The sequence below is a fragment of the Peromyscus californicus genome, unplaced genomic scaffold (genome assembly GCF_007827085.1).
Source record: "Peromyscus californicus insignis strain IS unplaced genomic scaffold, ASM782708v3 Scaffold_15__1_contigs__length_86483966, whole genome shotgun sequence".
NCBI lineage: Eukaryota > Metazoa > Chordata > Mammalia > Rodentia > Cricetidae > Peromyscus > Peromyscus californicus.
This window is the reverse complement of record NW_026294447.1, coordinates 57,034,716-57,061,181: the sequence shown is the minus strand read 5'-3', so window position 1 is coordinate 57,061,181 and position 26,466 is coordinate 57,034,716. Positions and strand designations below refer to the sequence as shown.

Here is a 26,466-nt window from a genome sequence, read left to right as displayed (position 1 = left end):
TCTAGAGAAGAGCCGTGTGTGTGTGTGTGTGTGTGTGTGTGTGTGTGTGTGTGTGTGTGGTGTTTTAAAATTATAATAGGGGAGATCAATTGCTTATAACTAACACAGGCAGTAAAAACAAACCATGCGTTTAAGGGCTAGCAGGGATCCTCTCTTTATATTTGATTTTCTTGAACCTTCCTTTAACCAAGTTTACTTCTGTTCCATCTGAAACAAGAAACCCAGCTGACCCGGAGGCTGTGAGTTCGCTTCTGTCCTGGTGGAGTTTGATGGTCCGTTCCACAGAAGGACAGCTGTGCGGACTCGCCTCACCCCGGGCAGCTCTCCACATGCGGACGGGCGGGCGAGCAAGCGAGCGGGCGAGCGAGCGCCTTCTGCGCGCTCCATGCCCTGAGCTGGACTCACGGCACTAACCGTGTCAGTGCTGCCCTTCCTTTTCATCGGCCTGCGCTGTTTTCTTCCCCTGCTCTCCAGGATTCTCGCAGTTCAGACTTCTGTCTCCCTTCTCTTTATTCTCTTGAGTTTTCCCCACGAGGGCTCAAACAAAATCCTGGATTGGAGCTCCTGGCACTTTCTCACTGTAATGATTACCTGAACTCAGCAGTTTTCAAACATGTTGTTTTTTTTTTTTTTTTGCAGGATCAGATTTTGGACAAGGGTCAAGTTCAGTGTTTTCAGGTTATCGGTGTCAGGCCCCATGGATGCTGTCGGAGAGGATAAAGGAGTCCTTAGTTTAAAACTCCCGGGAGGCCCCAAATCTGACAATTCATTTCCTGGGTTATTTCCCTCTTGTAACATGACTTGTTTTTACTGTGGCTCCCCCTCACCCCCGAGCTGTAAATGTAAGGAAACATGGGGACATACGTGAGGGATGCATGACTGAGCTTGTCGTTGGAGTCTGGCCCTAAGTTTTATCTGCGAAAGGACTGAAGCGTCCTGACCCCTAGGTCTCAAATTTTTCATTCTTGGAATGCAAACAATGTACTCAGCTGTTGACTTCCATTTGTAAGCAGTGTCTCCATGGACTGTGATTCCGTGGACACATGTGGTAATCCGTTTGTTCTGGAGGCAAACCAAGACAAAATTTCTGAAGTATTGACTGACTTGTACTGGAGGTCAGAATCTGATAAGGGTTGACGCAGCTCTGTAGCTTTTGACTAAAAGGCCTAAGCTGGGAAACAGTGATTTCCTCTGCTAGGCATTGGCTATTTCTGTGGGTAAAATTTAGAAACTCTTTCAGCTCCAGGTAGACAGACAGACAGCTTAGCTTGTCCATGTTCCTGACACACACACACGTGTGTGTGTGTGTGTGTGTGTGTGTGTGTGTGTGTGTGTGTGTGTGTGGGCTTGTGGTGCATGCTTGCATCTTTAGCCCCCCTCTCTGTGTCATAGATACACCCACATACATTTTTCTAACTAGTCAAACACATGGCCTGCCCCTCTGCCATGTCATGTCCCTAGGCCATGTCATTCCCAGAATCCTGGACCTTAGTTTGGTGGACTCTGCCTTCCAAGATCACAGTTGAGAACCTGGTTTGCTGTTCCTAAAGCCACCAGGCTCAGGCTTTGTTGGCAGCTGATTGTGGTTGACTTGCATTCCCGCAGTTCTGAGAACTGCATACTTCAAGGTACCCATCTGGGGGCTGGAATGGTGGGGCCCAAACAACTGGCCAGCTCCTCCCCTTGACCCTGGGTAGATCCAGTGGATGCTTCAGGGTCATCCTCATACCTTAGTGGCACCCATGCTATCCTCCCCTCTGCCTCTGGAGCCTTTGGGGAAGCTGTCGGAAGATTCTGGAACAAGTGGTGTAGCCTCACCTGTCTTTGGCTCTGGATAGGGAAAGAGGATCTGCTTGCTTCAGAGGATTTCAGCAGCTCCATGTCTGCAGGAAGTTGGGACTGGCAGCCTTTGAAAATAGTGCTTCTGGACCTTGGGAAGTGGTGCTACTGTATACCTGCTTCTGATTGCTAGACACAGCTGCCTGAGAGGATGATCTCTTTTCCAAGGCTGGCAGGCAGCGTGAAAGCAGGTTTTGGTGGGCTGTTGGAGGGTGCGACCCTCTCTCTGCCTCCCTTAACCCTTCCCTGGAATGCCTGTCAGGGAGCGAAAACAGTGATGCTCTTTGGCAGTTGCAGGGGTGCCAGATGAGGGAGGAGCTTGGAGGGAGGCAGCCTGGCTCAGGATCCAAAAGATGTGCTGTTTTCTCCTAGGGTAACTGAGCTTTTCATGCTGGGTGTAGGAAAGATGTCCAGCTGTGCACATGGGGTTGTGAGTGGTGTCCCTGCGTGGTCATTTCAGGAAAAGGCAGGAACAGTAGTAGTTTCAGGCTCAGTCATGAGCAATTGCCCGTGTTCCTTCAGGCCATGGGCAGCCATTTTCTTCCCTGCCGTGGGTACCTACAGCAGCCTTCTCTCAATTCAGTCATAAGCAGGTGGTTGATGGGGAAGGGAGATAGGCCCTTTCCCCTGCATCCAACCTTCAGTCAACTCCAGCCACCTGCAAGGTTACCGACCCCTGAGAAAGCAGCCCAAAGACAGGGCAGGGGTGGGTTTGAATTTTGTGTTTATGTCTCCCAGGTTCATGAACTCTGTAAACACAGCTGTGAGACCCCATTTCCTGGTGAGACCCCATTTTATACCCTTGTTGCCAAGAACATACACACCCCACATCCCTGTCAGCCAGGGACTGGAGACCTATGATGTGATGGCCATCACACACTGCTGAGACAAGAGGGACATGTGAGTCAGACTAAGGATCTAGAAGAGAGGGGGGGAGTTGGGGAACCCTAACCCTCTTCATGGCCGTCGGTCATTTGCTGTGGGGCAGTAAGCCCAGCCACCCTCTCACTGACTTGCTTTCTGGCTTTGTCATGGAGGCCTGGCCTGGCCTTCTAGGTTTCATGGCAATTGATAGAGTTCATTAGAGGCCTAGATTTTTTTTTCCTGCTTTGTTTTATCATTATGATTTATTTCTTACGATGAAAGAATAAAAGAATTTACTTGTTGAGTTTTGCTCCCCAGACCTAGGGAGCTCTGTCAGTGACTGACAGAGAGGCTTCCTCAGAATCATTTCTGTTTTTCCCCCTGTCTCAGTTACTCCCTCCCCCTAAGAAAGGAGTGGGGGAGAGACTCGCAATGGCAGGCTCAGGCCTTGTCTGGTGAGTTACCCAGGCCTGTCTCCATTAAGGTGGCACGCCACCCCTTTGAAATAGGAAATTGCCAAAATGGATGTCATTGGCTGCTAATTAGATGAATTTTAACTGCAGGATCATTTTACCAGCTAATACCGTTATTATGTGCTTCCTTGTGAACCCGTGGTGGAGCCGTTACAGTGTGACTTAGCCTCCACAGCCATCTAGCGGAGGTGGGTTTTTGAGGTTCTTCTCCGTGGCAGCTGGCTTTCCGTACTTCTGTGTTTAGACCAGAGCCAGTGAGAGGGGACCCTGAGATGTCCAGACTGTGGGCTCCAGTGCCCTTCCTCCACAGATGTCACTGTCCCTCAATCCTTGGGCCTCTGGACCAGCCCAGCAGCCGTACACTACGGCCTGTGGCTGTCTAGGCTCTGTACCACCACAGCATCATGCTCTGAACACGCTCTGGCTTTTCAAGTGTAATCTGGCTTCACCTCCATCTTCTCTCTCTACTAAACCGGAAAAAGAATCTTAATTTCCTGTCGGGCTGGGAGGAGGCGGGCTAGAGTCAGGGTAATGATTCTTAAATATGAGCAATGCGTTTGGTTACATGTTATTTTTCTCTACCCCCTTAATACACAGCATTTTTATCATCCTTAAGACAAAGTAGCTGGCAAAATATTTAAGTGATCAGAAACAAATGTTTTTATTTGCCTGCGTGCGAATTGGGTTATCTGCCTATCTTGTTTATGAAATTTGGGGCTGCCTCTCCCGCACAGTATGTTCGCCTCTCGAATCTTCCCCGGTTCCCATTTCCATATTTCTGCGTGCTTCTTCTTTGTTAATCACTTGGCAAGCGCTTATTTGAATATTAAAAATTTCTTTAATCATCAAACGCAGGAGCACAGTCTCATGAATATTCATATTCTCCCCCCTCCTCAGACTGGATTCTAGTTCATTACCCTGCAGTAAAAGCCAAACAGCCATCAATCGCCCTCATTACTGGCTCTGGCGTTTTGATTGGCTGCCTGCTGCCCATAGCTTTTTTTTTTTTTTTTTTTAAATTTCCCTTCGCCTATGAGCTGTCTTATACCTGCCAACAACTTAAAAAAAAAAAATCAACAATGCAAGAATAAATTTCTCTGGTTGAAAACAACTTAGCAAACTTGTCAAACAGCCCTTGTAGCGCGCTGGTCCCTCCCTGGACACTAGGACCGTATATCTCTCTCCCCAGTCCTCCCGGCCCACCCTAGCCCCCCCAAACCAAAAACCAAACAACAACAACAACGACGACGACGACGACGAAAACCCTACCCCAAAACCGAAAAAAAAGAGGGGGGGGAGGAAGAGATAGAATTAAATAAATAAATAAAAAAAGAGAAACTTGAGCCTCAGAGATGAATATTTGTCAAGAGAGTTGACGTAAGTTTCATTTGCATAATGACTTTGTACTTCTGCATTAATAAAATTTGCATATGAAGCCATGTTAATTACTCCTGATCATGCTTTTTGCATTCATGCATAGTAATTTTCTCCGACTTGTGAGAATTAATGTCTTGGCACGAGGGGGGGGGGGCGGGGGAAGGGGCGCGGGGACTGTCAGGTTCCCTCGCCAGAGTCCCTCGCTCACACGCGCTGGCGTGGCTGTCTGTCTCCTTTGATCTCTGACTCATTTCTGCACCATCAGTAGGAGTTCTCGCCTTTAAAAAAATGTATCCGTTGAAAGGCACCGGTAGGGAGAAAAATAGACCTCTCCTCACGGTGTGTGCCAGGCCAGCTCCCGGGCTAGGAACATGGAATCTGCCACCTCCCGATTGCAGAGTGGCGGCCCGAGGATGCTGTACCAGAAGGCTGCAGTGGGAAGACTTGGTTCCCCTCAACCCGGACTGGGCGGTTCCAGGCATTTTTTTGTGTGTGTGTGTCTACACGCTCTTGGCGGTGGGCGTGTCGCTGGTTAGTGCGCATGTGCAGGGCATGGAGCCCAGCATCTGCAGGGACTGCTTGCGAGGGAGGTGGGCTTCGGGCCCCGCTCCGAGTACTTCACCCCCAAGAAGGTATCAACAGTGATCTTGCCCCCTGTTTGGGTTTTAGCAAACATGCCACAGGCCTTCTGGGGAGACTTTTGCATAGTCTTTCGTAGGTGGCACAAATACCAAGAAGGCTGCCTAACCTTGACTTTGGAGCCTCGTTTCCACGTGTTTGAGAGGGGCAGTAAATATATCCCTGTCCCATAGGAAGGCTTTACACCATGGCATAATACAAGTATCAATTTTTCATTTCTTTCCTCCTAGTTAAAACATACCTTTATGATAAAAAATTGAGCCAGCTAGGGTTTCATTACTAAGGGGCTGGGCTCCTAGACACTGAAGTAGTGCCTGCACCCCTTGACCACATACCTTGCTGCGCCTGGGTCTGTTTGGACTGGGTTAGACTGCAAAAGCAAGTGTCTTTTACAAGAAAATTAAAAAAAAAATTGTGTTGTGCATGTCATTATTGTGTCTGTGTGTACATGATGAACGTGGGTGGGTATGTGTGCTGTGGAGCATGTGTGGGGCTTGGAGGACCATTGCGTGGATTAGTTCTCCTTCCCACCTTTATGTGGGTTCTGGGGGTAAAACCCTAACCTGCTGAACCATCTCACAGACCCACATCTTCAGTTCACTGTTTTGGAAGTGCTGGGAACGGAACCCAAGACCTCACGCATACTAAGAGACCGTTTACACTGAAGCCCAGCCCAGAGAGCTTGGGAGAAAAGGTGTCCTGGAGAGACTTCTAGGGTGCTTCCCTACTGGAACAGGCAGGATGCTGTGAGAAGGATGCAGAGGGAGAAAACAGAAAGCTCCAGGCCTGGAAATAAATGAGGTTTCGGAGTAAGGACAGTAGTGGCTGTGTTTATTAGGTGGCTGGCTCTGGCTGCATGTTGCCTGAAAAGTGACCACCTTAGGTCACATGCTAGCAAATGGCCGAGGAGAAATCTGAACTCATTTTTCTGTTTCTGTCCAAACCCCTGTCAGTCTGTCTTTGTCTCTGTTACTGTCTCTTCCTCTTGAGTATGTCAGGTGCATAATCTGTTAGCAGGTCTCAGGAGCTGCCTGTGTTCCAGATTCAAGGCCAGTATTCCTCCCAGTAGAAGGCCGAGGCTGGGAAGTGGGCAGGGACAGGCCCAGAGACATGGTCCTCATCGGTAATTTTCTTTTAGATAGAAAGATTCACATATTGTGAAACTTGCTCAATTTGTCCCATTTGTGGCTTTGGGTTTATGTACAGTGTTGCACAGCTATTACTACTGTTTAATTATCACACCCCCAAATGACCCTGTAACCCATTGGTTCTCAGTCTCCACTGCCCCCCAGCCCCTGGTAATCACTACTCGGTCTGCATGGTTTGCCTGCCCAGGAGCTCCTCAGAGAATTATAGGATGGTGGCTTCTCACTCAGCTTTCGTGGGGCTGGATGTCAGAGGTACCTCTGTGTGCAAAGCTCTGAGATGAGCTGTGTCTAGAGGGGACTTCCTGTGGGGAAGAGGTTGTTTTAACAGTCCCATAGGGGACCCACACCCTTATGCCCTTGGAGCAGGTAGACTCCAACGAGGTCGTCATGTCTGATGAGGCCCTGTGGCCACCTGTCTAGCCAGAGTGTTACCACCTGGTGTGGGTGTGTGACTTCATCTCGACAGACCCTGGAACAGCTCTGGTGACATCCTTCCAGGCTGAGGCAGCATGACATCTCCTTTCTGCTCCTTGGCCATTCTTCCCATCAGAGTCTACTCTGAGGAGCTCCTGTTGGCATTCAGCCACGACACGTGGTGCTGGCTGAGTTAGGGCCCTCTGTAGAACCCAGAAACCTGCTGCTTTCACTGATGGATGTGCTGAGGTCTCAGGGGCTCAGTCTTTCTCCACCCCCATGTGGCTCCTGGCTTCAGGATACAAGGTACCCTGCTCACTCTACCTACCCCCGGCTGCAGGCTTTGGAGAGAGACACTGTTGCATTCATGTCCTGCCTCTCCAGTCGTCTCACTCCGTTTGGAGTGAGAGGTGGCCCTCCCTGGTAAGCACGGTGGTTGTCTTATCACTTAGTGCAAATTCACTGCCATGGCTTCTGGTGATCCTGAGCTCTCCGTGGTCTAAAAGGGGGACCTACCCAGGGAGGGATTCAAGGCCGTTAGTGGACAGGGTGAAGTACAGTGTCCGATGCAGTGGGCTTTGAGGCAAGCACTGGCCTTCCAGGGGAGCTGGGTGGCACTGGCCTCATATTGTCTTTACTTGAGTCCCATAAGAAAACTGTGGTGTGGCTTTCTGCTCTATGTTTGGCACTGGAAGCATCCTTGAGCTTATTGACCACGCCTTTCTGGGGGGGATGTGCCAACCCGGGAACATCCTGAACATTTGAGTATATCACTACCTCCGTGGGATCCAGTAGCGTCAGGGCTGGCACTGGCTTCTTGGCTGGACATCAGTGAGCTTTGAGCTGGGGGCGCTTCTCAAACGCCCTGAGTACCTTTAGCCTTCACTTACACATGGGCAGTGGGATTTTGAGGAGACCCGCGGCTGTGAAGGCTTGCTGTTTCTGCGGCTATGGCAGCTCTTTGGGTCTGTGCAATGGGTGTCCTCCGTCTTGTGCCCAGGAGCATGTTAGAAAGCTGGATTGGAGAAAATTGACAGGGTCTGCCTCCCAGTAGGCTTGCATGGTTCTGTGGCTCTCCTGGGAGGAGGGAGTTCCCTGTGGTGGCTGTGGATGCCCACCTGTGCAGATCTGCAGGTGCCAGGAGGTGAGTCTTCGGCCTCCCCTGCAGAGCTGGTGAGGCTTAGCTGCCCATCATCTTGTGCATATTTTCTTGTCTCTCTGATGCTTCTCTGCTCAATTATTTACCCAGGGAATTTGGGCTTCTTCACTTGTGGTTTTGGCAAGGCCTTCACACAAATGTTTTGCCCTGGTGGTCTCTTAACCATGTAAGATAAACGGCCAAATCAAACCCAGGTCTTGCTGGCAGTGGAGGTTCACTGTGGGGCTGGGTGGAGGCAAGGCAGCGGCCCCCCAACCCTCCTGCTCATTGCTGTCACTGGCTGTCAGATGAGGGAGTGGAGACTCCTGAGCCAAGGTGAAGACATTAAGAGGCGTCTGGGCCGTGCTAGGTTTTCTTGTGGTAGGGGAAGGAGGAAGAAGTCAGGGCATCTTGTGGGCCACTGGGGCTTCGGTACTGCTTGCCAGGGTCTGGAGAGAGGCCTCAGGTGATCAGCTAGGCAGGAGGCTCATCAGTGTCCAGACCCTTGGAGGTAGACTTGAGGTGGCTCAGGCCTGTCCAAAGAACCTGTCCTGATACAGTACAGCTTCCTGCCTCTTACAAAGAGGGGTCGCTCATCGCTTGAGAGAACAAATCCTCAACTGAAGCCTTCTCTGGTTTGTTCCAAAAGACCCCCACCCAGGGACTCTTAACTGGGAGTGGGGGCCCTGACAGGCCTTCTGTGCCTTAACCCCCTGCACTAGGCCCCTAAAGGCAGAGTCCCTCAGAAACTATGTGGCAGCTGCAGGTGTAGCTTCTGCTAATGTCCTCTGACCCCTTCTCCCTTGTTCGGGCCCCAGTTGCCATCCCCGTAGGGCTAGTATCCTTGGGGCCAAACCCTCCTGGAGGCTGTACTGTAGCCCTGTGCCCCAGGCCCCCTCCTGTGCCCCAAGCCTCTAGTACAGTCCAGGGCCCAACTGACCAGTCTTTTCTATTGTTTTTTCTCCAGGGCCGTGCAGGCCTGCCCAGCTGCCAACGATGGCCCCCATAGCTGCCTCCTCTTCCCACCCTCCCACATCTGTGATTACTTCACCTCTGCGTGCCCTGGGCGCTCTCCCACCCTGCTTCCCGCTGCCTTGCTGTGGCGCACGCCCCGTCTCGGGCGACGGGACTCAGGGTGAGGGTCAGATGGAGGCTCCCTTTGGATGCCAGTGTCAGTTGTCAGGTAACAGAGCCGCTGCGGTGGGGGAGGCGGGCTCCCGGGATGGCGGGCTGTGCCCTGGGCAGAGCTGGGGACCCAAGGTGGGGTCCCAGGGGAGATGTACCCCCCACACACACTGACGCCTTTTGGGGGATGGCAGCGGACGTGGCAAAGGGTGTCAACCGAATTGTAAACTCGTGCCGGTTCCCAGGGGCTCAGGGGCCCTCACCTTCATGTGTCCCCTCACCCCCAAATTCTGAGAGTCTCACTCCCAGAATGCACTGCCCAACCTCCAAGTTTCATCTCTTTGGGCTGTTTAGCCAAAGTTTAATTGGATAACACTTAACATCTGAGGGAGGTTTTCTTCTGCTCCTTGCCTCGCCTGCTCTGCCACCCACCCCAGACAAGGGTAGGAGAGGATTCCTGGGTTGTCTGTGTACAGTGCCGGAGCCGTTCAAAATGCTGACTTTCTCTTTGGGACAATGTGTTGCCCATTAACTTAGAGGGAAGGAAAAAAAAAAAAGTCGTCCCAAAGAGGAGCCTTTAAAAAAAGCTGTGGCCATGGGTAGCAATGAAACATTGTGGGCGTCTGGGGTGGAGACTGAAGGTTGGTAGCTCTGGGCAGACCCCAGACCTGCTTCCAGTCCCCTCTGCTGCTGTTGCAGGCCAGTGGAGCTGCCTGTTACACAAAGGGAAGCCACAGCCAGGTGCTGACGGTGCCTCCACTGCCCCTTCCCTTGCTCTGTCTCCCGGCAAACACACAGCCGTCTGTGGCTTGGGGTCCCCACAAGGTCGAGGAGAGAAGGCCCTCCCTGCAGCCTCTTGGTGGGGCCTCGTTTGCAACACACTGTGGCTTCGGGAGCCAGGATGCTGACACAGACTCACGTGGCGAGCAGCTGTGGCCTGGTTTCCGTGGCCAGGGCCAGGGAGGGAGAGGGTGGCTGCAGCGCTGGGCCACGTTCAATTTGCCCCTGTTTCATTGCCAGGCACGTTGCAAGCTTTCTCTTGACTCAAGCTGGGAAAGAAAAAATACTCTTATTGGGCAGGTTTTGCTTTTCATTTGACACTGTCTCAGGGACCTCTCTTACTGGAGATTTGGCTTTGCACACGGCCACAAGTAGCCCCTGCTCCAGGGTAAGACCTCCCTGGCGTCTCTACCAGTGGGGTGGTCTGCAGCCGTCAGTACCCCCCCCCCCCCCCCGATATTCCTGCTATGACAGGTGGTTATGTCATTGGCTCTGATATCCAGGACCAGGAGTTCTGGTTCCTTACTGGGCTAATGTCTTGAGTGCATAAAGTAGAGGCCAAAAATCCCCCAGGGAAGAGTTGAAAGAGCTTACAAGGCTTCCTTCCTGGCTAGCCTGCTTCCCAAGGCTTCCTAGCCAGCCTGATCCCCAAGGCGACCCAGGATTCATGGAGCTTGGAAGATCTGTTTTGGGAATCTGTGGGAGACTCTGTTCACCAAGCTTGGAGTGCCTGCTGGTCAGGGCAGCTGACCTGTTCTCTGGATCCCTGAAATGCGTGCTGCGGCCTTGAAGCCCTGCACCCACTTGGGTGGGGGGGGCTGCACTTTCAAAGATCAGCCTGAGTGTTTATGGCTAGACTCGGTCAAGTTCTGCATGTAGAAACATGATCTCTTTGTCTCCTGTGCCACTGGGGTGTGCTTAACACTCTGCTGGCCCTCCTTAGGAGCTGCCAAAGTGGAGGACTGAGTTGCCTTTGATTTGACAGGGCTCTCCTGGTACTTTTGGGTCAAGTGCCGAGCAGGAGCCATTCCTGTCCCCATTTTGTAAGTGAGTGGGAGGGGCAAGGACTGGGAGGCCACGGTTGAGCCCCCTTCAAGAATTGGGCTTAGTCCTGGGGATTAGCTCAGTTGGCCCCACGACCTCTGCTTGGACGCAGTGGAGGACAGACAAGGTCCACAGGGTTCTGGCAGCTAGGGGAGTCTGCTGTCTGTCCTCACTTGTTTTCTTAGCGTAGCTATCCGTCGTGTACTAGGCATGTGTCATGTGCTTTACTTTCCCACTTTATAGGTGAGCTTCAGAGCCTCAAGTCTCACAGCTCAAACTTGCTCATTCCTTAGTTCACTGTAGGCCCTTAGGCACGTGGTTGGTAGGCCGTGTGCAGACACAGGCAGAGTCAAGTACGTGGGTCCCTTGCTTACCTTACAGCTTACAGTGTGGGCATGGAGGTCTATCCTGAGATGGATGGGAGGGGAGGGAAGGAGAGGGAAGACCATAGAGAGGAAGTGGCTCCCATCTGACACTTGCTTCATCTGTAGTACGAGGTCACCGTGGACTTCAGGGCCCTGTCCGTGTGTGATGATTGTGGTGCTGGGGACAGAGGCAGCAGTGAGGGTCTGAGCCCCGGGACCTCTCTAGGAGCTGGCTCCTGAGGGATCTGCTGTTTTTCTTCTTCCCATTCTTTGTCCCATACCCGGTGCTGTTCTTAGCCATGTTTCTGCCTTGTTAACTTAGCCTGCATCAGGCCGTACCGCTGTGCTGCATTTTCTGATAAATTTTGACACAGTCAAGTGTCTTCTTCCAGTGGATTTTGTCCCTTTGGTTCTGTTCCTGGCACTGGGCTGTTTGCTGAAGTGTTTTTAGTGCCTGTTTAATTAGTAGCTGCAGAGGAGGCATAAAGTCGCCAGGAACCCTCGAGGAAGGAGGGGCCACAAAGACCGAGCGCTGCGGTACTCAGTGCGCTCCGTCCCTCTTCTGATCAGGGCGCTTTGAACCTCTCTCTTCAAATTAACTCAGGAGGCCTGAGCTTCGCACAGGTTAATTGCATGCCCACAAACACACTCTGGGTTATTTATAGAAGGTGTGATTTCACAGGAGAGAGAGTTACCCAGATACACCCAGGCCCTGCTGAGACCCCTCACCCATGCTTCTCTCAGATGCTCACAGCCAGGAGAAGGGGCACAGGGGCCCATTGTCCTGTGGATTCTGCAGAGCTCCTATGCGGCTTTGAGTCAAGGTGCTCTTGGCAACTGAAAGATCATCTCTCAGAATTATCAAGGTGGCTCTGTAATCAAGAGCCACAGCCAACTGCCCTGCCCCGTGCCATCCAAGGACCAGAGGCCTTGAACATGTCATTGTCCTCTTTAAACCTCACCCCCTTTCCTGTCCCCCCCCCACATATATATGAATGTAATAGTGAAAAGTAATGCTCCGTGAGTGGATCTGTGGACTAAAACGGGTTGGGCTTTTGTGGGTCTGGGCCCGTATAGAGTCTCCAAGGCAGAATCCAAGGATACTCAAATGACAGCTGAAAGTTACTGGACTCCATCCTGTCCTCAGTCCTTCCCTGCTCCGAAGGCATCATGATCAAAAAGTGGCCTTCAGAATGTATCAGGCTGCCTTAGTGAGTGACATACGCAGCTAGCCATGTGGCCTCACCCAAGTCATTCCCTGTCCCCTCTGCTCCTCCATTCTCTCATCTGTGAAATGGGCATAAGTATAGGGCATGCTCTATGGTTTGGAGGATTTTTCGTGAGGTCATTTGGGGCAGATATTCAGAACAACGCTCTGCATGTAACAAGCCCCACAGACGGTATGATTCATATGCAGGCAGAAGGGGTTTCGCAACCTGATGGCGTTACGTATCTGGCACTGGGTGGGAGCTTCCTTTAAACCGCATCCCTGGTTTCCATGCTTAAAAGCATTTAGCCTCTTGGCTAGCTCCATCATGCACCAGCGTTAGGAGGTGGAATGGGAACTGGGAAACTTCATTGCATATTTAGAAGCTGTAAATGGTCATCAGCCAGAGTGATTAATGCATGTGCTTGGCGAAGTTCAAGGTCTCACGCAAGAACACACAGCATCCAGGCTCAGGGAAGTGGAAGTGTTTGGATTTAATAGAGGGAGTCAGTTGCAGTCATTAGTATATGCTGAAATCACAGGGCAATCTTGTAAAGTTAAATTCAATTTACTTTTCTACTGAAATTGTGCTTGCTGTGTTATTTAACTAGTCTGGGGTTTCTTGGCATGGGTTAAAGGGACAATAAAGATAAAAGAATACCTGTAAGTAAATAGTAGGCTTTAACAGTAGAATCTATCGTTTTCTCCTCCTTCAATTATATCCCAGTGTTCGTTTTGTGTTGGTTTTTATAACTGGAGCCCTCCAATGGGATGCCTAGGTTTAGACCACCCTAGCTGTGGAGGCTTGATGCAATTAATACAGTCTGTCTGGAAAGTGGCCTTATTTCTGGAAGTTTTATGTTAATGATATGGTCTGCGCGCTGCACATTTCATACCAAAATGAAGATGGGGCTGGAGTTTCTTTCTGGACTGGGTTTGATTAGCAGTAGGGGCTCACAGGGCAGCCGCTTTCCTAGGGGACAGAGGTTGGCAGTTCTCCTTGGTCTGCACTGCCTGGTGGGTGTGGTGTACTGGGTGCTGGGTGGGGGACATTTGAGCCTCCATGGAGACCAGAAGGAGGAGGGCCATGAGGGTGTAGTAGGGAACTGAGTGTGAGGGAGGTGTGTGACGAACCTCTGGGGACAGGTAGCAGACACACGTGTAGGCTCCAACGCTTTTGGGGTGACGGGTGCTTTCTGAGCTCACCAGGTCCTGTGGCAATGGGGCTGGCTCAGTGGAATTATTAAAAATGTAGAGAGCCCTACTGGGAATGTAGTTCAGGTGGTAGAGTGCTTGCCTAGCATGCATGAAACTCCCTAGTACCACGTCAAGCATGTTATTCTCACGCTTGGGAAATGAAAGCAAGAAGATTAGAAGTTCAAGGTTATCCTCAGCCACACATCAACTTCATAGGTCAGCCTGGGCTATGTGAGGCTCTGTCTCAAAAAAAAAAAAAATTCAATTAATCATTTGTCCCCTCACAATGTCTATACAACAAAGACATTGGTGGTCTCACCCGACGACTGACATTAACGGCATGGTTGGCAGCTCCTGGCGGGCTGGTTCCTTGGACTGACTGGTGTCTATGCCATCTTGGGACGGCCCCACTGCAGCTGCTGTCTCCCAGTGCCTGCCCAAGACCTGCCCGCTATCCTCCTTGACTGGAAGCATTCCGGTAGAGGCCATTAGAGAGCAGCAAGACTCCTGGAGTTCAGGAAGTCAGTGTTCATGCTGGTGGAGGTAGCCGAGGTTGACAAGTATTTGGTGGACTCCAGAAAAAGGCCACTGTCCATGTAACTGGCAAATCACACCTTTCAGCACCGACAGGGGCCCAGAGCAGCTGGGGAGTGGGGTCAGGGGAGGGCCTAGGGCTGGCCAGTCAGGGCCGGACTCACTGGGGCGACTGCCTTCAGAGGAAAGGGGTCATCATCATCCCAGCCGTACAGACGCTGCTGCACCCTCTGCCGACACCATGTCACCCTCTGCCGGCCCTTCCGAAGGCAGAGCTAAATCAAAGAATTCTGTTCGGATCTGGACAAGATGTTGCTGTTTTTCTGCTCTGACGGGAGAGGCATTTGGAAGAGCAGTTTTCTTTTTCTTTCTTTCTTCCTTTTTTTTTTTTTTTATAGCTGTCTTAAAAAGGAGTTTGGCTGTTTAGCACAGCTGGTGCTCATTACATTATGGACTGGCAATAAAATAGCATGTGTAATTAATTTTTAATGCAGCGCTGGATGCAGCACTTTCCAGCAGTTAGTGGATGTGAAGACCCAGCGCTGGCTGTGGACATCAGGGACCTCAGAGCTAGGCAGCCACAGGCTCCTTGAGAGGGGGTTTGACAGTGGCGGGAGAGGCTGGGCACCACCCTCCATGTATGTGGTGGGGATCCCATCCAGAAAGGAGTTTGCGATACATGACCCGAGGTTCAGATCAACCCCTAATGAAGCAGGATCAGGGGTCCTCATCGGACATCTCATCTGACCCCCTTCAATATCTAGATGGGGAAACTGAGCCAGGCAGTGAGGAAGGACGCCGTAAGACACAAACGACTGGCAGAGCTGACTTGGCTCTATGTCGAGCTCTGACCACTAGGCCATTCTGCCTTTCTTTTTACGTTGAGACAGCAGCTCTTGTATCCCAGGCTGACCTTGAACTCACTTTGAAATAGAGGATGACCTTGACCTTCGGTTCTCCCGTCTTAACTTGGAGTGCTGGGATTTCAGGTCCATAACACCAGGCCCTGTTTTATACTGTGCTAAGGACTGAACCCAGGACTTCCTGCATGCTAGGCAAGCACTCTTCTGATGGTGCCACATCCCCAGCCAGCATTCTGAACCCCCTTGAGTTCACACTGAGAACTAGTGAAGGACACCTGTTATCCAAGGGAGATGCTGAAAAACTAGTTTCTGTGTTGCCGCCAGACTGGATGCCCTGTGCACTGGACTTGGCAGCAGGTAGCATTTTGACAGCAATGAGCCTTATATGTGGTCCTGGGACTCTCATGAGGGTTTTTTTTATTTGTTTGTTTGTTTGTTTTTTTGCCTCTGCTGTGGGGCACTCTCATGCATGTCCCTGTTCGGAGACCTCCATGCCTCTGTGGCTGTTGTCCAGTCTCTGGGAACTGCAGCATAGACTTGTTTGAATTAAGCTTACATGACCCACATGGGTTAACAAAGGAAGCCCCGGACCTAGGACATCCTTGGTCGCAGTCTTGGTGCTAATGGGCATGAATGCACGACCCTAGGGCTGCCTGCTCCCCTTCTCTGAGCCTCAGCTTCCTTGCCTGTCAAATGGGGTAAAAATACCCCCTTTGGGAGGGCACTGAGAAACTTCTGTCAGGGTGTTGCTGGGGCATGGGGTAGCAGGCTGGGTGACCTTGGGTACAGAGGCCCTGTGACAGCCGGTCTACCGACTCTGTGGCAATCCTTGCCTGCCAGTTTCTTAGCATGAATGAAAAGGGGAGCAAGGACCATCATTCCCAGTGCTTTTAGGACTTGCTGCTGTTACCTACAAAACCTACTATGCATCGGCCCTGGCCCTTGCCTCCCATCTTGTCCTCATCCTCCAAGAAGAGGTACCCTTTCATCCCACTTGAGTGTGCTCTTAGGGAGCACAGGCTGCCCATTTGAGATCACACAGCACCAAACCCGCAGAGGGGCGGGCTGATCGCTGCTCGGCCTTGAAGCTGTGCTTCTGCTCATCCCCTCCCCATTTCTGTTGGGCTGCGGCAGCTGCTTGGACCTGCCTAACATACATGGAGCCTGCTGGTAAGAAACCAGCTGATACTTGGATGTAGTCCCTGAGCGCGTCCCCTGGGTTCTCCATTTTACTGACCACATTTGTGCCTGACCCTGGCCTAGAAATGGGACCCTTGGGTGTGTGAGAACCAGAACGTGCTAGAGATTCCTGAGGGCGGAGGTGGAGAAGGCTGCCCCTCGGTCCTGCTCAGACAGTGGCCGCTTTGACTTGGGCTGGGCCTTCATGAGTGACTGGACTTAAGAGGGATACAAGGAAGGAGAGCGTTGAAGAAGAGAGGTGGAGCCCCCCACAAGACTATTTTGGCAAATTGCCCTAAGCCTGGGTTTCTGGTGTCTGGGTGGGAATCTGGCCTGCCTCTCCTGTGATTGTGGCAGGGCCTGCATGTGCAGGGGCACAGGACACTGGTGGACATTCTGGGGCCCCAGCAAGGTGAGAAGATGCAGGGCAGGTCCATAGTCAGGTAGTCTAGGGGAGAATTGCTTGCTTTCTTCGTTCTCTGAAGAATCAGACCCCACACTCCGGGAGAAACTGAGTGTGCTGTTGTGAGATGGCTTGGGCGGGGGGACACATTAAGTATTGCACGGTACAAGGACGTGATCATGTCTTTTTTTTAAATATATAATTATAAGTACACATAAGAATTACGATTTTGACTTCTTTTGTTTTCTCCCTCGTCTATTGCTAGAGACTGAACCCAGAGTCTTGAGCTTGCTGAGGTGAATAAAATGGCTTGTGTTTTCCAAAGCCGCAGCAGGGGCAGAAGGAGAAAGGCTGTCCACTGTCAGCAGGTTACCGTGAACTCCAAGTAGTTGAAACCATGAAATACAGTCGAGACTGGCCAATTTAATCCAGTGTTGGGAAGAAGCCATTGGGGGTGGGGGTCCCTCTGTATGCTGCTCACTTTCCAGTCCTCATTAGAACTTAGAGGACCCATGTCCTGGCCAGCTCCATGGTCCCCTGTCTGAACATTATTATAAGTGACAGGAGGTGGCATGTTACCTCGGAATAAGGTCACAGGCGGTGGAGGCAGCACCCTTTACTTACCCTTCTCACCGGGGTCTTATGTCTAGCAGCGGGTCCACCAGGTGGCGGTCAGACGGTCGTCTCCACAGTCCCAGCGCACACGAGGTCCTTGGCTGGGGCCTTCTGAGTTTTGTGTTCAGACTCTCCTTGGGACTGACCTCTCCCAGAACACACAAGTGGAGAAGACACTGGCATCTAAGATGTAGCATGGCTGATATCGAACGATGTGTTGGATGATGGCTTTCCGGAGTCTGGGTGCCGCTTGCTTTCTGGCAAGCTTCTACCTGGCAGGTACAAGTAGGGAGAGACACAAACATGAATCATGGCGCTCCTAGGGGGCCCAGGATAATAGGACCATCTATATTTTATGGTTTCTGTAGAAGGGGTCGGAGGGCTCGGGTCTTCTCCAAGGAGGTTAATGCAAAACCGAAGTTACTATCTGCAGAAACAGGCAGATGGGATTGGTTCGTAAAGCGGGACATTAATTATTGCCTTTCTTAATAAGGTTGCGACTGGCTGATGGGGTAAGGCCTGCCCTGCCGGGTGGGAGTATGTGTCTGTGACTCCAGCTGATATTAACCTGGCCTTGGTGAAATTCAGACTTGGTGCTGTCACCCTGAATTTCTTTGTGTTTTTATTAACCAGCTCATTTATTCTGTATTTAATCATAAAAGAAACCATCGATTGGTGGCCCATGATATGTATGCCCCAGACTTTTGTTTTATTTCGTGTTTGAGAGAGGGTCTCATGTAGTCTAGGCTAGTCTTGAACTTGCTGCCTCTATCTCAGTGCTAGCATTACAGGTGTGAGCCACCACACCCAGTGTCTGTGGTGCTGGAGAGCAAACTCAGGGTCTTGTGCATGCCAGACAAGCACTTTATCAACTGAATGACATTCTCAGCGCCTGATGAATTGAGTGTCACAATGGTTCAAAGGTAGGGAGGGCCATGAAGTATCCCCACCCTACCCTGTGAAAAAAATGGGTTCTTTGTGTAGCCCCGGCTGTCCTGGAACTTGTTCTGTAGACCAGGCTGGCCTCAAACTCAGAGATCCACCTGCCTCCCATCGGGTAGTTATACCACCCGAAGTATTTTTTATTGTGGATAACACATATATAAGATTGACAATTTTGGTAGGTGGCTATCACTGCCACTGCTGATGGCTAAATCCAGAGTCTTGGGCTTGCTGTGGCAAGCTCTACCACTCAGTGGCAACCCTAACCTCAGTTTCTGACTGTTTTTAAGTGTGCACTCCAGTTGTACTGAGTACATTTCAACGATGTGGCCGTCACCTCCTTCCATCTTTGGAATTGTCTCGTCTCCAACAGAATTCAGTCTCCCATTAAACAATAACTCCATCTTGGCAACCACTGTTCTACTTCCGGTTTGTATGAATGCCACAGCTCCAGGGTGGCATGAATTGGACTGTGTGTGTGTGTGTGTGTGTGTGTGTGTGTGTGTGTGTGTGTTTACTCAGCTCATCCATGGTGTAGCAGGTGTCATAGTTTCTTTCCATTCTAGGGCTGTGAACTATTCCCTTGTGTGTATGGGCTTCATTTGCTTTCGCGTTCATCCATTGATGGGCACTGGACAGCTTCCATCTTCGCCTGATGTGAACACTACAATTGTTACCCTGGGTGTACACGTCCTCCTTAGGTTCTCTTGGGTGTGTACCTAGAAGCAAGATAGCTGGATCATAGATGACTCTGTGTTTAGTTTGAAGGCAGTCGCAGAGGCCTTCACAGAGGCTGCCCCGTTCTCTATCCCTGCTCATGCTGCACAAGGCTCCAGTTGTTGGGGGTTAAAGTCAAGGAAGTCATTCTTCAGAGAAATGGGAACCAGCTGAAGGGACATAGTGCACCCTGGGTATGATTTGAACCAGGCCCCACTGACTCAGGCTTAGCATTGCTTTGAGTTACCTGCTTTAATATTTTGTGAGGGCCTCAGCCCCCTAACTCCCCTCATGACAACTTTGTCTTCTCAGTTAGCTGGTTTTAAGCAGGCAGCTAAACATTCACCCAGCATGAAGATTCAGGGAAGAATCTTAGGCGAATCAGATGATTTTCACTGTCTGATTTCACAGACAGCAAAGGGTGACACATTGCCCTCTCTGAGCCTCAGGGCTTTCTCTGTTTCAAGGGATCCTCTTGCCGGCCTCATTCCCATGACTGGAGGAAGGGTGTCCAGTGAGTGGCCTTGGGTCCTTTGTAGACTGGCACAGTAGTTATGAGACGTCGGCAAAGATGATTGCTCAGGGCTGTGCCTTCTCTCTGATGCCCTTCGTGAGTGTCCTGAGCCTGGCTGTGGTAAATGGACACAAATTGGGTGTTGAGGAAGCTACAGGTTCAAAGCCAAGGCATTGGCTTCCTTTAGAGGCTATGGCTGAGGGTGCTTCCTCGATTCCTCCACCTTCAGGTAACTCCAGGAGTCCATTGGCGTCTGGTCACATCACCTTAATCCCTACCTGTGAGGCTGCATAGTGCCCTTGCTCATCGGCTGCATCTTTTAGACAATGGACTAAGGGTACACCTAGACCATCCAGGGTGGTCTCATTTCATAATCCTTAATTTTATCCACAAAGACCCCTTTTCTAAATAAGGTCACACATGGCTTCTACTGATTTAGTCACAGACACGTGTAACATTTTGGGTCTCACTAGCCAACCCCCTGCATGGCCCCACTCTGTTGGACTCTAGGCCTTTCCAGGTCAGGAACCCCACTTTGGTTACTTTGGGGGCACATCTAGGCACTGTGTGATGTTTCCCTGCTGAACTCCAGAGTCGGTCTGGATGAGATGGCCACTGGAATGTCATGCTTCTCAGCTGCCTGGCACCTCTGGCCAGCTCTTCTCAGGCTCAGTGGCAAGCTGTGTGGCCACATCTGTCCCCACCAGTCCAACCCATGTCAAGTCAAGAGTATAGAGAGAATGTGAGTGTGTTTGGAGTTGGGGGGTTCAAAAAGCCTGTAATGATTATGAGAAAAAAAATTAACGGAGTTGAATAGAAGCTAAAAATAGCCGGACACACATTTGCCTATAATCTTTTTTTTTTCTAAAGAAAACATAATTATTTTTGTGAACCAGCTCTGAGAAGCCAGGAGTATTTTTAGCCTTTGTCTTCTAGGACACTGGGCATCATCTCAGGAAGAACATCTCCGAGCCCACCAGAATGTAGTGATGTCACAAGTTGGGTGATAGCCCCTGGGGGAGCAGGGTCTGGGGTTAAGGGAGTCCTGTCCTCAGCCCTACTTTGCTGAGTGTGTGTTTTCTGGAGGAGTAGTTTTTGAGAGTCAGACTGTGGCTTCTGTGGGTGATGCAGCTGGGGCCATCCTGGTCACACGTGGACAGGTAGCTGTTGCATTGACCAATTGACAGCTGGCTTAGCTCTGGATGGGTGGGTGGGTAGGTGGGCTTGTGGTTAGACCAGTCCAGCCTGCTACCTCAACACACCTGCAGGGGTCTTGAGGGAAACTGGGGCTTGAAGGAAAGGATTCTAAGTCTTCTTGTTGGGAGCCAAACATGGCCTCACGCCATCTCCCCATTTTTTCCCATTGCCTCTGCCAGGGTCATTGGGCCTGGCATAGTCTCTGTAATAAAAAGCCCTGTGTGTGTGTGTGTGTGTGTGTGTGTGTGTGTGTGTGTGTGTGTGTATGCACATATCTGTGCCTGCCTGTAGGTAGGTGTGTAGCTGTGAGTACGTGTGTGTTTGGATATGTGTGAGCATATCAATGTGTGTTTAGATTGGTGTTTGTTGTTTGTAGGTGTCCTGTGAATCTCTATGTAAATGTGACAGTACTGTCTGTCTGGTGTGTCTCCTGCACAGGCGTGTTCTTCCTGGGTTGTGGTGCATGCTGACATGGTTTAGCATTGCAGCTTGCTGTGGCCTTGAAGACAGATTCTCTTCCCAGTGCCAGCTGGGGAGTTCACTGTACCTAGGCCAAGACATCGTGACCAGTCCAGAGTGTGGCTATGCATGAGTGTGTGCAGGGAGACCAAAGGCTCTGAAGTGGATGGTGGGTCCTTATCCTGGCTGTGACAAGTTGTGATTGTGGGTGGATGAGCGAGCCTGTTTCCTCACCTGAAAAACGGGAATGGTGCCAACTGAGTGTCCCAGTCAGCCATGGCAACAGGACACGTGCTTACCACGAGCTTCACTTCAGCACTCCTCACCCTCCTCTGCGAAGAAGACATTTTCATCAGTCCCACTTTACAGATGGGGAAACTGAGGCGTGGGGACTTCAGAAATGTTCCTTTTGAGTCTTCCCCATCTGTGATACACTCAGTGCCCTCAAGCAGCAGCTGGCCCCAGTGTCACTGTTACATTTTATTGTTGTTATAACTATAATTATCATCCCCAAGATCATCACAGCGGCCGTTTCCTGGGTGGAGAGATTCCTCCAGTGCCGCTCCAGCCAGCCCCGACTCCTAGCCTTGTTCATCCTTTCTGGACAGCCCGTCTTCCATCTACCCGCTTCGTGCTGCCCCTCTTCCATTTTGAGTTAGTGTGGCTGAGGTCTCAGAGCCTTTCTGCTCTAATTGAGATAACGAACGCAGTCGTGTCCCCCCCCCCCCCCCCGCCCCGACCCCCAGAATCTCCGCACTGAAAGTCAAGTGCAAAGTGATGGTTTCCATTCATTGACCTCCCCTTCCTTTCTCTTCTAATACACATCTCTTTAGGAAGGGATTGGCTGGATGCAAGCGGCTAATAACCTATGGATTTATGGAAGCAGCTCAAGCTGGCTTCACAAGCTCGGATACCTGCAGTCAGCGTCCTGTCTCTTTAAGCTGAGGCTCCGACTTGCCGTGGTATTTTACAGAGCCTGGTTTCATTTATGCTGGAGCCAGACTTACTATGTGAGCGTCGTCCGCATGCTGGAATTAGTCTTAAGCTTGCTTCTGTGGCGTTGCCAAATTCCATGTTTGTGTTTTATTTAGAATTCTTTTCACGGCCAGCCGATTCTGTGCCGGCACACACAGGCACTGTTGCGCCCCATGGAGAAAATAAGCGAGCTTGCGTTTTCTTTGGCAGAGGCCGCGGCCACAATAGACTGTGGTCTCTGAAACATTTTTTAAAAGCTATTTTAACCCATAACAGATGCATAAAGTCGGCGCAGGCATGCCAGTTTTCTTAGTTTTAATTAAAAAATAATTACAGTCTAATGGGATGTTAGTGACACATTTGGATGAATGGTCGGTGACATTATCTGCAACTTATAAATTAGTGCCTCTCCCTTGGCTGGGGCAGGGCCGGGGAAGATTTGGGGAGGGACATTTGCATATCTGTTCTTAATTGCAGGGTGGGGGCTGGGAGGGAAGCATCACTGGGTTGGAGACTGTGGGGCAGGACAGAGACCTTGGTCAGCTGCACTCGGTCCCAGCATGTGTGACACAGGCATCTGATAGCATTCTCCTTCCCAGCACCATCAGACAGGAAACTCACCTGCAAAGTCCTCTCACATGTGTAAGTGGGGTACCTGGGATCCTGCAAGTCCCCTCAGCTTCCATCATCTCTCTCCTTCAAGATGACAGGTAGCACCAACTGGGACCTGCTGGGCCTATGTGAATAAGAAGGTCCAATGGGAAGGAAAAGGGGCAGAAAACGCGACAGCATCTTGCCAGGTGCAGAGGCTGTGGGAAGCTTGTAGCCCACACACCCTAGCTTCAGATTTTATGGAAACCTAGTCACTCATTGAAGTCCCAGCAAAGGGAGGTAGGCTAGAGGTTTGTGCATCGTGGGGTCTCTGCAGATGCCAGCTGGGAACACACGGGGCAGGTTGTTGCATGGCCTCTGCTAAAGAGGCAGCTAATGTGTGGTGACCCACGGTCCCAGGTTCCCCATGCTATGTTTGGAATCTGAGAATCAGAGTAGGAAGGGCCAGTATCCTGGGCTCGGCCCCTCTGTGGGTTCACCCTGCCCTCCTAGATGGAACAATTCCAGACGGCCACAGTGCGTGGCTTGTCTCTCTTCAGTAGTGGTGGGGAGCGGTGTCATCCTATCCTTGGAGATCAGGAAAAAGATCCACCTTAGCTGTGTGTCCGTGTGCTTGGTCATACAGGCTGCCCCTCTGGGGAGTGTTTCCAGGGGCCCCTGTGTGTCACTGCCAGGTTTGTTCCACAGGTACCACCCGAATGTGTCCTAGAGAGAGGGGACAGGCCTTGCCTGGGGCCACTGGGCTGAGCTAGGACCTGTCTGACTTAACTCCCCACTTTCCCTTTGAATACCGCACTCCGTTGCGGCATTTGGGGTACACACCTCGTGGCTCACGACAAGGTCTGGGAGTCTGGCTCAGGTTCTTTATTTTTACTTTCAGGGCGGTGGTGGTGTTTCCTGTTGTCCGGAGTAGAAAATGAATGTTTCTTAGACAATGTTTTCCTGAGCCCAATTTTCCTCCCGAGTAAAATTAAGTTCTTCTATTAAAAACATGAGTCACACCAGCCCAGATGAGAATAGTTTTGACGTTCCTCGAATTTTTTTTGGAAGGGAAGCATCACATTCATGCTAATCCTTGCAATTATACCTCACTGCTGGGTAATCCAACAGACGCTTGGTAGCCTAGCCCTCCGCCATGGATGTTCTGTGCCTCCCTCTCCCTCTGCTGCTGCTTACCCAGGGTTTCTGTTTGGTGCATTGGGCTTCCTCTGTTCTGGGCTCATCAGATTCCCCGTGCGTGGTCTTGAGTATCTAATTGCCGCGGATGATTAATGTCTGGTTGATAAGGTACCATGGCTGGCTGCTCATGTGAATTCTAAGGAGATGGGAGTCCAACTCTGTCTCAGAACTGGGAGGGGGTGTTTGCTCCCCCCAGGGGGCTTTCTGCTCAGGTTGGGGGTGGACCCAGACATCCCTGGTGATCAGAGAAGAGACCCTGGCAGAGAAGTGTCCCTGGGATGGTGGTGGTTGGACCTGCTTTGGGAAAAAGCAGCCAGGCTGGTGAGGAAGTGGAGAGTACTGTGGCCACGACATCAAGTTTTCCGCGCTGTGTGTTCCTCTTACTGTGACCTCTCAGGTCCAAGCTCACCTATTGCTACAGACTGTGGTAGGGAAGTTCCCACTGGTCCTGGGAATAGGTTGGCGTCACCTCTACCCCTTCATTGTGAGTCCCTATTGCTGCCAACCGTGGTCTGTTTCATCTGCCTGTGGACCCCGCATGCCTCGCCCAGTGTCTGGCTGCCCTAGGCTGTCTCTGGGGGCTCCTGGAGCCCTGGTCAAAGCAGAAGCCCAGTCAGGAGCCTGTTTCCTATGGTGTCGGCTGTCGGCTCTAGTCCGGAACAAGGGCAGGTTGTTGGCACAGTTGAAGAACACTGGTCTCTGGAAGTGCAGCTGTCAAATGGACCTGAATTGTGTCTCTGCAGCTTTGGGGGGCAGCCTCTGAAGTTCAGAGGTTGGGAGGGGCACTTTGCTTTCATTTCTCTTCCTTCAGAGAGTTGCTGCAGCTCACCTGATGCTGAAATTAACCTCTTGGCTAGGAAGAGGTTCTGGGACCTCGGGAGATGGGGGCGGGGGAGGGGGTGCGGTGAGGGGGATCAGTGAGTGGAAACCGGTGAGTGCAATGAGAAAGGCTTTGGGTTTGGAATGGGATATAGAGTATGGTTTCTGAGTTTGGAATAACACTTCTCTTTGGGATGTGGGGAGCGGGGGTGGGCAGGGGTTCAACTTCATTTACTTGTATTAAGCTGAAGTTTCCTCTTTTCACAAGTTAGAAGAAGCCCAAGAAAGTGATGAGAAACGCAGTCCGGAAAGGCAGTTCGTTTACTCATTAAATTTTCCATAAAATAAACAAAGATTTGGAATGGAGGGCCCAGCTGCAGGGCGCTCTGGTGGGAGGGGACAAGTTCGATGTGAACTCAGAGTGGGAAATGGACCGGCAGGCCAGGATCATGTGTTGACCCAGGAAGTAAGAACAATGGGCCTGAGTGTACAGGAGGGACATGTGTGCACATAAACATGTGTGTAAGCATGTGGGTACACTAGTAGTTCTGCAACATGTGAACATGCATAGACATGCCTTAATGTATGTACACATACAGGCAAGCATGTACACATGAGCACACGTATGGAAACATGCAGATGCATGGGTGATGGGTGCACAGGTGTAAATGCACGTATGTGCTCACATGCACACATGCGAATGTGTATTTATATGTGCTTGCTCACACATGCACAGAGTGTGTTCATGTGCATTCAGATGCAAGTGTAGGTGGTCTATGTGTTCACATGTCCTCATATGTATTCATGCACAATATGCACCAGATGAGGAATGTCTCTGCTCCTCTCTGAGGGCCTGCTTGTGACTAGCTGCTGTGGTACTTCAAGGGGGGCCATAAATGCACAGCAGCGGGAAGAAGTGGGGGGTGGAAGCAGCACCCAAGTGCGCAGCCCTGCTGCGGCTCAGTGGGGTGCAGGTGCTGGCTCAGGGTGGGTGTCTGTACCCCTTGATGCTCTCATGGTACTGCCTGAGGTGGCGTGAAGAGCCCTGTGGGGTACAAGAGGGGCCCTGGCCTGACTCAGCTCTGCCCCTTTATACGCTGGGTGACTCTTCACCTTCGTGTTCCAGCCTCAGTTTCCTTCCCTGCTCCTAGAAGATAATGGTGTTATACTGGTCCATGTGTGTGCAGTGCTCAGGGCAAGGTTGCTACATGGTAGGCTCCAGCCAGGCAGGCTGTGATTGACCTTGCTATCTGGTAAATGACCATGTATGTGGGATAAAAGTGTCTTGTCCATAATAATCTGATGAGTCTGTAGCAACCCCAAAGCTAAGGGATGATGGGAAGGCTGGGCCCCACCTTGGGACCCTAGGCTTGTCTAGGTTTGGAAACCCTTTTGTCAATGACAATGTGCTCCAGTGGGAAGGCCTGCTCCCTGCTCTCCATCCAGCCGGGGCGAGGCCCTCCCTAAGATGCTTCTCAGTTTTGTCAGGCTGTGTCCAGAGCAGGGAGAATCCTCAACATGGCTGACATGAGGTAACAGGCTTCTCCATCCTCGTGCGAGCTCGGGGTCATTTGGGAGCCTCTTTGACGCAGACAAAGCTAGGCAAGGCACTAGATGGTGGCTGGAGAGACAGTGAGATCTTGAAATGGTTTCTCTCCAGGGAAGACGTGGACAGTAAGGATCTTTGCAGACAAGATGGCTAAAAGCTGCATGCTTGCCCTGGGCCCCTGGGGCCCAGGGGTTTGGGTAGCTTGTCAACCCTCCCTTCTGCAGCGGTTTCAGAAATTCTTTGGGAACAGCTCAACAGCCTTTCTTTCTTTTTTTTTTTTTTAAGTCCTGGTGTCATCT

The 26,466-nt window shown here is 51.1% G+C and overlaps 1 protein-coding gene across 14 annotated transcripts in view; it reads left to right on the top strand.

Annotated features, from left to right (window-relative positions):
* Bcl11b (BCL11 transcription factor B) overlaps positions 1-26,466 on the top strand; it is a 91,571-nt gene that overhangs the window by 29,623 nt on the left and 35,482 nt on the right. For 11 of the 14 annotated variants that reach the window (XM_052738913.1, XM_052738911.1, XM_052738918.1 and 8 more), the window contains exon 3: positions 8,860-9,075. The exons of the other annotated variants lie outside the window; for them this stretch is intronic. In XM_052738913.1, the coding sequence (XP_052594873.1) occupies positions 8,860-9,075 (216 nt within the window). The remainder of the gene's footprint in view (positions 1-8,859; positions 9,076-26,466) is intronic. 14 annotated transcript variants of the gene reach the window in all.